At 39.8% G+C, this 13248-nt stretch overlaps 1 protein-coding gene across 1 annotated transcript in view; it reads right to left on the bottom strand.

The window, feature by feature from the left end:
* The window catches only part of bckdhb (branched chain keto acid dehydrogenase E1 subunit beta), a 55082-nt gene that overhangs the window by 41415 nt on the left and 419 nt on the right, over positions 1-13248 (bottom strand). Inside the window, exons 2-6 of the mRNA XM_086154653.1 lie at positions 12003-12080; positions 7227-7295; positions 4206-4339; positions 2196-2351; positions 126-234 (exon numbers count right to left, since the gene is read on the bottom strand). Of these exons, the coding sequence (XP_086010779.1) occupies positions 126-234; positions 2196-2351; positions 4206-4339; positions 7227-7295; positions 12003-12080 (546 nt within the window). The remainder of the gene's footprint in view (positions 1-125; positions 235-2195; positions 2352-4205; positions 4340-7226; positions 7296-12002; positions 12081-13248) is intronic.

Here is a 13248-nt window from a genome sequence, read left to right as displayed (position 1 = left end):
AGTACTTTGTTGAATGAAGCACACTATAAGCAGGAATCTCGCTTTACTGTCTTGCTTAAGAAAAAGAAAACATCAGCATCATTCATACCAACTTTAGAGTGACATTTCTTTTCAAACCAGCTTACCTGCCGCCCTGTACAGGATCTTGGGTTCGAAGAAAATGCAGGGGTTCTTATCAGCAATGCAGGAGAGCAGCAGCCCCTTGGCCTGTACAGGACTACGAGGCACCACAACCTGAGGCACATTGAGATTTCAGAAGATGAATCACGCTTTTAAAGTTAGAACATTTTAAGTTTTCTAACCTTCAGCCCAGGTCAACAGATAGATTCATTCGAATTCTAGAGAAGGTTTTGTTTTTTGTTGATAGATACAGAACCTGTTTGGCTGCAGATTAAAGTCTGACATCATCTTAAGAAGTAACTCTCAACTTTTAAGTATTGATGGCGTATCCCAATTGATATTTGTTTTCTCCTCTTTGTCTCTCAAGTATTTGAATTGTATTTAGGTCAAACAACACCGGATCTATTGAATAAAGGCCATTTGGTGGGGTAGACCCTCAGATGGAGCTGGCTGTGCTGATTCTATGCACAGTGATTAACATTTATCAGCATGACCTTTGCTGGAAGACAATATGTTTATTGCTCCCAGAGCGAGTTGCTCACAGTAGATGAACTGCAGCTGTAAACCACGTATTCCTTTCCAGGCTGTGGCAAACAAGAAATTTTCAGGCTGATGATTACATGTATGCTTGAAGAGCCTGAAGGGGAGGGATGTTGTATCTGACATTTTAGCAAAGACGTGTTTACTTTGAGAAAATGCTGTTAATTCCATCTCAGCAAAAGATTTTACGGAGCTCTCCAATAGCACTTTGTGCACAGTAAATTCTAATTTTCATCTGAACACAAGATTAGGATATGCTTAAGGTGATACATGGAGTATGGATTAGAGAGATCAGAGTAGATAAACAGCATTGGCAATCAACAACAAAATGAATAATGTTCCTTTGGTCTTTCAACATGACAAAAACACCTTTGAAGCACTTTTACATTGGGGTTTGTTTCTCGATAGTTATCTCTCTAGCTTCTCGAGTTACTGACTATTGGAGTCTAGTTGCATCAAACTGTTTACCAAAGCACAAGATCATCTTTCTCACATTACTTGTTGGAGATGCAATACCATGATAAGAAGAAACAATCACATGAAAAATTTAAGTCACAGACTTGATTAGTCAGTCCTAAAGCTGATTTATTTGAGGACATTCAGATCTGGGTTGTCTGACAATACTAGTAAGAATTTTTAAGATGATCATTTTCTGACTAATTTCAGGAATGAGTCCATCAGAGGGACAGCACTTGTTTGATGTTTTGGGAGATAAGGTTAGAGAGGCCAAACTGAGATGGTTTGGCTATGTACAGAGGAGGGAATATATTGGTAGAAGCATGCTGAGGCTCGAACTGCCAGACAGGAGGCCTAGAAGAGGACCAAAGGGAGGATTGATGGTTTTGGCGTAGGAGGACATGAATTTAGTTGGTGTGAGAGAAGAAGAGAGAGAATAGGGTTAGATGGAGGAGGTTGATTTGCTGTGGCGACCCATGAAAGGAGCAGCCGAAGGGAAAGATGAGGAGAAAAGGAAAAAGAAGTGAACAACCAAGACGAACAACTGTGCTGATTTATTTCAGTAGTATTAAAAATGTATCCTTACAGAAAATCTCAAATAATACAATTTATTGATTTCAATTACTGTACACTCTTTATGTGGTGACAGATTCCCTAGTGGTATATGTTGATCATTCTGAATATCAGTTAAATGCTGATTAACAGTCATCAACATGACTTTGTAGAATACTTACTGTGCTGAAAAGACGCTTATCAACCTCATGACTGTGAGTCTTGAACTGAAGTCTGATGCCAGAAAATATATTTTCCAATCAATATATCATGTGATGAGATTCTCCTGATTTAGATATAGTAACTGCTAATTTAAAAATAATCTAAAATGTTTCTTTCTTACATTGGATTTTATTTATGGCGGTGTTATAACTTGTCATGTCTTCAATGTAATAATTTCAAGCTATATAGCTTAATGTCTCATGTTTATGGGTGAGTTATGCTATGCTATGAGTGTTGAGAGAGCACAAAACAAATAAAAAGGGGGTGGGGGTGAGTTAGAATCAGTAATGTCCTGGATGGCTAACCTTGATGCCGGGGCAATGGGCGAAGAAAGCCTCCGGGCTTTGAGAGTGGTAAAGTGATCCGTGGCCAACACACCCCCATGGAGCCCGAATTGTAAGGTTGCCGCAGTCGAACAGGTTGCCAGAACGGTAGCGGTACTTGGCAGCTTCGTTGACTATCTACAAAAGACCAACATAACTGAGATTAATTCCTTTGCTGTTTATTAGTCCACAAAGATTTAACCTCATAATTGAGTGTGTACTAAATGGCAAAAAACTGACATACTGTATGTAAATAAAAGAAAAAAATATATTTATATTAACTGTTTTAGATGTTATGACAGTGTGCGGAGTTCATTTAGCACAATTCATTAAAAAATACAATTCAGGAAAAAAAAAATCTGGTCCTTTATAAACATTTTGTTATGACTCGTGACAAGTAGACTTTGAACGTTTGTGTTGAACCATTTTCTCTGCTATCCCTCTTAGGAAGGTATTTAAACACAACTTTATTTTTTTATTGAGCAAATTCACCTCAAGTGTGTCTGGTTTCTTTTAACAATTGCTGCTGTTCCTGGTAATGGGTTTCTTCCAAAACGCTTCCCAAAGTTTTCCTTTCTGAAACTCCAGTAGACTGTTAATTCGGGTTTTATGTCTTTTTAAGAACAGTTTGGACTCAAGTGTTTTAAGCGACAGAGCAGAGAAAAGAGAGAGATACCACTCAAGGCTCACATTTTAAATATACTGTTGCTGTGCATCAAAGAGGGCCTTTTTCCCCACTCACTTCATTATCACATGTTCTGGTTCAGGCTGCCTTTCTGCCCTGACAGAGTAAGGAACACACATTAGTCTTGTGAAGGACAAGAATGCCCAGCGTGTGACCCTCATGTCAACATGTATGCATGGTAAAATAGCTGGCCTTCTCTGCCAGTCAAGGCCACATTCATCTTTCCTGGAAAAGATTTGAATTAGGTAGATATTTATTCTTCTGAGTATATTGTCTTGAATTTCTTTTACACTATTAAACTTGACGTCTGGAGGGCCACCTTAATTCTACACTATGTTACGCAAAGAGAGACGATGCAGAAAAACATACAAATGAAATAATAACAGTGAAGTAATTACCATAACATATGCCAGGGTGGCAACTGAAAATTACGTTTAAGATTCCCTGGATCTCTGTCTTTTTTGGAACTTACTTTTGAAAACATTAACTTATATTAGACTCTCAGACATTGCCTGCAAAAATAAACCTGCATAGGTTTCCATGATGTAGTCACATAATTGAATTTTCAAATGATGAGAGAGTTTCAAAGGAATTGTTTTTATTCAAAGTTTTTTTTTAAAACAATAGCAACGAGTGATTATCATAGCATTTATACATGAATAAAATTCCAGAATAGTCCGTCAGTTTAGAGCGGCAAGTTACCGGTTACCTTCAAAGACTGGTATTGACTGTTTACATTACCATAACATTAACAGTCGAATTAACGCAGAGTAACTTTGGTTATCAACATGAACTCTGTCTGGATTTTATTGTCTCGAGGGACACTGGCACAAGCTCAGGGTACATTACTATCAGTTAGGGCCGCAAATGTATTACTGCAATATATTTAATTTTCACCAGGTTGAATGAACATCAGTTTCTTCAGGGCAAATTCACAAGTGGCTTTTCAAAAACTAAAAACTATAAAGTTTGCTTGGGGCTTCGATGGAGTCCCTATGTTGGTTTGTTTGCTTGTTTGTTTGCTTGCATGTTTGGTACGGTTTTGCAACTACAGAAACAAAATATCCTTGGAATAAACATTCACTGAAAGGGTTATGATGAGTTGATAGTGAAAAAAAATACATGAGGGAAGTTGTATTTAATTTTACTTTAGGACACTTTGAGAAAATTCAAGCACCTAAAAACACATCAAGTGTGTTTTAAAGGCTTTGACGGCTAGAAGGCATTCCTTTTGAAACAAAGTTATTGATTAAAGATGCTTTAATTTTCAAGCGTCAACACCAGCTCAACCAATGACAACTTCTCACCTGGTCGAAGGCAGGAAAGATGTAGTCCGCAAACTGGATCTCAGCAATGGCTGTAGCACCAGCAACAGCTACACCAATGCCAAATCCCACAATCCCCTGCTCACAGAGAGGAGTGTTAAAGACTCTGTCCTTGCCTGGGGAAAATGGGGGAAAAGAGCAAAAAGAAAGCAGAATGTAAGACAGCCTCTGATAGAGCTAGAAGACAACTATGCTGATAATAAAAAGCTTGTACAGGGATGCAATAATTAAGGTGACAATCAATGCCTTCTCCTCATCTGCGGTTACAAATCCTGTCATACACAAAAGACCCATGGATTAAAAAAAAAACAAAAAAAAAAAAAAAAACACACACACAGGAAGGATTCCCCCCAACTGTTCTCCGCCCTATAATCTGAAGAAAGCCACAAGAGTACATAATGTATCTTTGAAATCGAGAATGTTATTTTTGCTGTCACCTTTTCATAATTCCAATCCAATCTCACTCTGTAATGCTGGGAGCTCAGCATCTCAACCATGCAGCCTGCAAAACCTCAGCCCACAACCCTATCAAGCAATAAACAGCAGTTACATGCAAAGAGTGAGTGCTGTGCAACAGATAATGCCTACCTCAAGTGTACAGCCTGTGGGTGATTGGAAGTAAATAACGGTAAAAGTAAAATAAAGCGGTCTTCAATTGTGTGAAATGGTAATATTTAGCATTTTCTGTGCCACTTTCTTTTCTCAACCTCTTTTACAAATTCATCTGGATCAGTATCGGTAATATGATTATGGTTACTTTCACCACCAGCACTGTCTGACACCTGTTTCAATGAGAAAAAGGCTAAACACGTTAATAGGCTCCTCTTGAAGAGTGATCATAATTTGTGCTGCTTTTTTTTCTCAAGGGAAACGGCACTCGGATGTAACCAGTCTGTCACGGGAGCACTGGATCACCGAGGTGAATGCATCTGCCTCGTAAAAAGCCATCCATATAGTGTTAGACCTGCATTAACCTCTGTTCTGTAGAACAGCTGCAGGTGGCAGAGGTGTGCGCCATCCCTTTCAGGAGTGAGAGGGATAAAAACAGCTTTGTGCTCGTCACTGTACACAAGGATGAGATGGAAAATAATGATCCCTCTCCAAAAGGTCAACACTTCTGACGTCAATGAAAACAAAAGGCAAAGCCGGCTACTGTAGGATTGATTTTAGACTCACCATTACTAAAAAGTTAACAAAGACACACCAAAAGAAAGCAATTTATAAACTTATCAGGAGATTTAGTATGGTGTCAACAGATATCCTGTGGAAGAAATAAGGCTTTGTAAAAAACACACAGGCACGCGCGCACACACACACGCGCGCGCGCACGCACGCACGCACATGCACATGCACAAAATCAGCAATGTTGACCATCAACAACAGTGGGCAAAGGAGAGCATCTTTGGATTTGGATACTGCAAAGATACATAGATGACAAGTTTTATATACAGCAAAAGTATTTGCTCTCCCTGCTTTAACAGTTCGGCTCGATGTAAGTCAACCCCGATAGATCCTCTTTGACAAGCCAAAATATCAGTAAAACAGAAAAACAGCAGTAAAACATAACATGTTGCTTTTTAAGTTTTCTCAATGAAAATGACTTACTGTATTTACAGCTCAGTTAAGAAGGGTGATTTAAATGATATATGAACTGATAGTGCAATAATTGAATTGTGGACCTAAGTGGACCTCTATGACAGCCATGTTAACACCAGCTTTGTGCCGAAACACTAATACATCATTCCAAAACTGACAAACCGCTATTTGTGTGCAATGATGAACACTTTTTGTAATTTTAATGATGGAAATATGAAGATGAATCACGGGAAATATAAATGTTTTTTTTCTGCTGCAAAAATTGAAAATAATGTTTACACTGGATAAATAGATCTATCAATAAAGTGAAAAATTATTATTATCATGAGAAATAAAACAGTTTAAATTTACCATGGAGCACTTGGAACAGACACTAGAAAGTGCTTTTTTTGCAACGCGTCAGCAAACATATACAATCACTTTCCAATACCTCTGCAATTAAGTATTACCTGATACAACATCACACTGCAGGATTTGAACCATCCAGAGTACAGACATGTACTACCTTACCAACTGATGCGGTGCAAATGTGATAAATAGCAATACTTCTTGGGAGTAATTTCTCTGCCATATTGGCACCTAAAAATATAAGTGTAATAATTAGAGAAGTTATTCCTTATCCCAACAAACATTTTGACCACCCACCCCAAAAGGGGTAGGGGGATACATAACGCACATCATTAACTCTATTACTACCCATTTAATTTTTGAATTTAAGCCATGCCTGCGAGTGACAGTGCACAATAGACCTTTGTCAGGACAGATATTTGGATTTGTTAAAGCTGGAAAAGTGCAGGTGGAAATGAAAACAATAGCAGAGATTACGTTCCATTCAGGTGGCCAAGGAAGCTTAAGTGGTATTCCTACATTGTTAATTGAAAAAAAATTAAATAGATTTCAGTAATGACTTCCCCTGTGGTTTTCCTGATTTGATAGGTGAAGAGGGGACATTTGAGAAGGGCAACAGGTACATCTAAAGGACAAGCTATGCTGAATCATATCATTAAATATATCTTGCATTTGAATGCAATGGACATGAAAATTACTGAGTTATTGGGCAGTTTCTGTCAAGAGAGTACATTTCCGATGAACTGGAGTCCAAGAATGTGTGTCTTGAGATTCACAACAGGGACTTAACGTTAATGCAGGAGTCCACAAATGAGGACTGTGATACTACATCAGATTTTATCTATAATTTTCTAAGGCTGAACTGGTCAAATAAGTGCAAACAGATCTCTCTGGTCCACTTGGTGAACAGTGAACAGCAATTTGATTTGACCAGATTTTGACTAAAGCCCTCTGCTACCACCTAGTGGGGAAAGTAGAGAGCGAGGACAAGCTGCAGAGACCTGAGTTGGGTTCTTCAACAGAGAAAGGAAAAGAAAAAAGAACCTGGGTGAATCTTACCATATTTGTCTCGAAGTCCCACTGTGCACCGAAATACTCCACCAAAGGCTACATCTTCCCCGAAGATGACTGTAGATAAACACATTACATAGTTGTAAATGCATGTTGATCAAAATCAAAGATAATGAAACGGTGAAAGTTCAAATGTATTGCAATAGTACAAGAAAATCCTGGGCAGATTAAAATGCCCACCCATATCATCAAGTGGATCCTAATGTGCTAACAGAGAATTCGTCCCGTCTTCATTACGCTTCAAGGGAGAAATATAGTCTTGGCTCCAAACATTTTTTACACCAAATGAATACTTTGTATCTTTATCAAAGAAGTTAATCTCAGTCAGAGTCAGGTCACAAAAGTGTTTAGTATACAAAATGTAGTAATGTTGCCAAATGCTTGGGGTGTCATGTCACATGTATAAAAGAACTATAATGATAATACTTATAACAATGATAATAATAAGAAAATCACTCCATCAAACCATGCCAACAATTACCTGTTGTGGCAGTAATCAAGATACTAATCTAGAGAGGTTTTGTAGATCTAATGCCTGAGGATATTTAAACTGTGTCTGTCAAATCGACGAGAAAAAACAAGAAGGCAAGAAAGATCTCTCCTTCATTCACCTTCATATCAGCAGGCAACGAAAACAGCACACCATAAGAGGATGGCCACAGATCTTACATTTATCCTGTTAGCAGGTTTGACATTGAAAAAAGCAGACAGATTTGGGAAACAGTTGTCTATTTCTTCATGAAGCAGACATGAAATGTTTCTACAGTGCAGACATGTCACTTATATAGTTGGCTCTAGTGTGATCCAGGAGGAACGCTGGCTGATGAAGCGGGAGTTCATCCAATATGGTCTCCATTACAAATGCTACCTTTTTTTTTTATATCGTTATTCATTATGAAGTCTGGATGCATACGTCTATATGTGTAAGTCGAGTCCAGATTCAGTGGCTAGTTGGAGAGTTGATTTGAGGTAAGAAGAAGGGAAAGAAGAGTGTACATGTCACTTTTATTTTCAATGGTGCTAAGTGATGAAAGGTTTCGCAGGATTTCAACTGGATGTTTATTCTTGTTGGACAATGAAACTAATGGTTTCGAAGGGTTTTGATAGCATAAGTGAGACTGTCTGAAGCCTGTGCCAACACCATGCATGGAGCTGTATTAGCCTGGATTATTTTTGTCTCGTCAAAATTCTTCCAAATATATGCAATGATTTTTAAACAAAGTTTCAATATCAGATTGAATCATGAATTGCGCTAACTGCGGAACGCTCCTTTTTGATGGACAAGTTGACAAGCTTGGCGACCACTCTGCCAAGCTGAAGTTTCACTTAAATCTGAAAGGTCTGCCTGACCGCCCACTGATTTGCTCGAATTTTCCCCAGGTTCATGAAATTTAACACTATCACAACTCAGTCAGGCCAGGTTTAGCACGAGGACAGGCCAATAGCTACTGAGTGAGCAGGAAAGCCCAGAACCACTAAGCCACAGGCAACCTGGATAGAAAGGCATGGATGATCTACTTACTTTACAACATTAACAAAAATACCAATATAGCCTAACTGAGAAGAAAAATGTGTGAGCAGGACCTCTGAAAGAATTTTGGTTGGCAGCAAGTTACATTTTTTTAGACTGGTATACCCCAGCACATTCATTGAGGGTCTACAGCTGAGTCTAGCAGACATTTGACTTTGGCTGGTGAGAACACCTCCTGAAGAGCTAAGATGAACTGGAAGAGATCATATCAATCTGACTTGGTTATTTGATCTGCTGATTCCACATATCCAGTTAGTTGAGTCTAAATCTATTATTTAGTTTTTACCCCTTCAGGGTAAAGTAGTTGGATAATCCCAAAAGAATATTAATTATAGACAAAATGTTCTTAGCAAAATCCTCTTCTCGTAGCAACTGGACTTGATTTTCTTCAAGTATCTGAATCAAGTCCAGTTGCTATGAGAAGAAGATTTTGGCAAGAATTAACTATGACTTGTATGACTGAGAACCTCCATAGACATATAGACAAGTGTGAGTGACTTCTGGTTTATAGCTAATTGGTAGACTAAAAGCTAGGAGATCATAAGATTTATTGATTTGTAATGTGACATTCTTGTAATTGAACTTGGATTTTTTCTATTGGTAATGGAACTGACACTGGGTAAGTAGGTCAACAACTGACACTGAGCTTAAAGTTTGTTTGTCTGCTATGGTATTTCTGGCAAACACCCAGAATCCAAACACTCTCCTTTTCTGTTCCATTTGAATTATAATATTCACATATGAGGACTATTTTCTTAATTTCCTCACATGTGTTTCTAAGAGGGAGAAAGGTAAACACAAATGTAGGATTCAGGGAAAATGTAATGTCAACCAGTCGGTTCTTGAATGTACATGGCAAGGATTCAGGTCTTTGGGCACGCAAGACAGAATCCCATAACCCCAAATTTCCTTGCTCTGTCAGATCTTTAAATTTGACATTAACCTTATAATGCAACAAAAATGACTTCATCCACATATTTTAAGAAGGAGCTGAGAAGGAAACTGAAGGAGGCAAAACTCAACTATACAGAGAAAGTTGAGTCCAAGATGGAGCAGAGTAAAACACGTGAGGTTTGGAGGGAGGTGAGGAAGATGACGGCCTGTGGGAAAACCACGCCAGGAGTCAAAGGTGGCCCCGATTTTGCGGCAGAGCTAAACCTTTTCTTCAACAGGTTTGACACCCCAGTGAGCTCTGGGCTCCCATCCCCCTCCTCCTCACCCCTCACACCCCTCCTGTATGCTCTGCCCCCCCACCAACAGCAGCAGTAGCAGCTCCGAAGGACAGCCCCCGCTCACCCTGCCTCCTCAAACCCGGATGCAACCAATATACCTGCCCCCCCCTTCCCCTGCCCATCCGCACCTGCCACGGACACCCCACCACCACCACCACCACCACCACCACCACACAACCCCTCCCCCCTGAGTACAGACATGGCCACTACCAGTCCCGTCTCCCCCTGCCCACCAGGAACTTCCACACACAGCCAAAGTGGATAAAAGTGTTTCTTCCACTCGTCTGACACAAGCTGGACAATGACTCACGAAAGGTGTTAGTCCAAGGCTGCCTTTACAGGGAGTTGGGCTGCAAGTTTACTGAGATGTTTAAACAGCAACGTTGCCTTGTTCACGAGTGAGGGGAGGATGGAGCGGGAGATTGACAGGCGGATCGGTGATGCGGGCTCTGTCTGTCGTGGGGAAGAGGAAGCTGAGTCAGGAGGCGAAGCTCCCAATTTACCGGTCGATCTACGTTCCTACTCCCACCTATGGTCACCAGCTGTGGGTTGTGACCGAAAGAACGAGATCGCGGATACAAGCGGCTGAAATGAGTTTTCTCCGCAGGGTGGCCGGACTCTCCCTTAAAGATAGGGTGAGAAGTTCAGTCATCTGGTAGGAGATCGGAGTAGAGCCGCTGCTCCTCCGCATAAATAGGAGTCAGATGAGGTGGCTCGGGCATCTGGCCTCCTGGATGCCTCCGAGGAAAGGTATTCCGGGCATGTCCACCTGGCAGGGGACCACAGGGAAGATCCAAGGCATGCTGGAGAGACTATGTCTCCATGCTGACCAGGGAACACCTCTGAGTCCCCACAGAGGAGCTGGACCATGGGGTGGGGGGAAGGGAGGTCTGGGCCTCACTGTTCTGGCTGCTGCCCCCACGACCCGATTCGGGATAAGCGGGGGAAGATGGATGGATGGATGGATGGATGGATGGATGGATGGATGGATGGATGATGAAACTGAATGCATAACTATGAGCTGAGATAGATTCTCAATCACACATTCCACTTTTCCAATGGGCATCAATATCTGAAAACTCCAAATTAGGAGTGAATACACCTTGAACAGTCATAGAAAATTTTCTGATATTCATAAACTTTCACTCTCATGCTTGGTTGTTTTGTAGCGTCAGGAAAATTGATGCAAACACTTGGAAGTTTACACATGTCTCCTCAGACTTTGTGAACTCTTCTGCGAACAGCTGTTTCACTGGCACCACACAAATCAACAATTTCAGAATGAAAAGTTTCAGATGGAATATGATCAGAACTTGGGAAGAGATGGACCTGGGCCTTCCTCTTTAAGAAAAACTATAGAAAGTCCAAGCTCAGGCATAAAAATGATCCAAAGTGCATTTTCATGGAACAAAGGAAAAGTTACGTCATCCAAACAATTCAGTGGATTATTTCTATCAACAAGGACAGCGGCAAGTATCATTGTTGCGGTCGCTCTAATTGGTGACACTACGGCAAAGAGTCTTGGGAGTGTTTTGTTAGCTCTAAGATAGTCAGGTTTTATCGATGCTCTTACCATGTTTTGTTGTTATTATGGGTTGCAGAATTTGTCAGTAAGACCTGGGACAGTCCAATTTGATTTTCTTTTAAAGTGTTTACCACTGCTAGGACTGATTTGCAATTTGATAGTTGGTCTGTGTTTGTGCAGTGAGCTGGCACTAGGAGTGATTCAATTGCGCCGAGGTCTGCTCAATTTACTATACCCATGCTTGCAAACGTACTGACTACATTATCAGTTTGGTGTATGTACACTACGCGTAGATTAAAACAGCTCACCAGTGCTATGTGCTTACATTAGCACAAGATCAGTTATACATTTTATTGGAAAAAAAATTAAAAAAGAAATATACATATCATAACTTGGACTGAAAAACTGTGACATTCTTAGTGAACTACCATGAATGCTGATTTGTACATTTTACACGTCTGACATAAGCCTTTTACCTGCGGTCGGATCCACAGCGAGTGTGTTGTCCAAGGCACTTGTAATTGACTGGAATAAGTTCATCTTCTGGGTGGAACCTGAGTGATTTTTGAAAGAAATGAAAAAAAACATGAGAACTTGACAGGTACTGTGAAAAATTTGAGAAACATTAAGGAATGCAGTAAAATCAAAGAGTTCAAAAAATAAACCTCACAACAAAAGAGATCATACCCATCTAGACTTATTGGGCCAACAATAACTTGTCAGAAATTCAAAATAAGAACAGCAGTTACATCAAAAGCAGTTTAAGAGCATGAGTAGTTCTGGGGATAGAAGTTATATCAAGAGAAGATAAGAAAAGATTGAGGGAGATAAGATAATCCTATACTATATTGTGTAAAATATTGCATGTTGAATGTGCACAGTGAGAATTTTAGATTGTTTCAGCATAGTAAAAATAGCCTTTATGTGGAACATGTTCAATAACACACCTTAAATCTGCTGCTGATTTCCCCTGTGTTGCATAAAAGTGAACGTTAAATGGATACGCGTTCGTAGACAATTCACACGTCCCCTTTTGAGTGCGTACATGCTCAGCTTGTCAGAGGCTTGTGAGCCTGATCAAAAAGTAATGTTTCTGAATTCCGCATGACATAATTGACCCAACCGGTTCTACTTGGTTTAAAATCTTGCAGTCTAGATCAGACCTGGGCTTTTACAGCCTGCGGACCACATTCGGCCCTATTTGCTTTTTTATCCGGCCCACCAAACTATTTACTTTATATATTTTAAGTATTTTCGATCAATATTGAAATTAGAAACTCATTTTTATTTCTTTTTGTATGAATGATTACATAAAATAATAATGTTGGTGCATTTAAGTGGTCATTAATTATTTTAAAGTTGAAATAAAATGCCAAAAAATGTAAATATTTAAAATGCAATTTTCATTTTGTTCAATTTACATACCTAGCTGTCCCACGCAAAAAAATTAAATAAGAAATGTGGCCCTCCAGGCAAGACAATTGCCCACCCCTGGTCTGGATGAAAATGTTCGAGGCGAAAAAGAAGATCAACCTCGGTGCAAATTATTACTTAAAAATTTCCTCCTGGGGGTTTCAAGTTCTGTTTGCACACAATCTTTCGACCCACATCAGAAACGACGATTGAATTTTTGACCGCATCAGTTGGTCGAGAAAAATGTTAACCGACCCTGAAATTGCGCAATTGATGTGTTGTCAGCTACAGGTGAATATTCTCTGAGCT

Source organism: Fistularia commersonii, chromosome 11 (genome assembly GCF_037954325.1).
Source record: "Fistularia commersonii isolate RoL2024-O1a breed Wild chromosome 11, RoL_Fcom_v1.0, whole genome shotgun sequence".
Classification (NCBI taxonomy): Eukaryota; Metazoa; Chordata; class Actinopteri; order Syngnathiformes; family Fistulariidae; genus Fistularia; species Fistularia commersonii.
The sequence above is the reverse complement of the archived record's forward strand: the minus strand, read 5'-3'. Positions and strand labels throughout refer to the sequence as shown.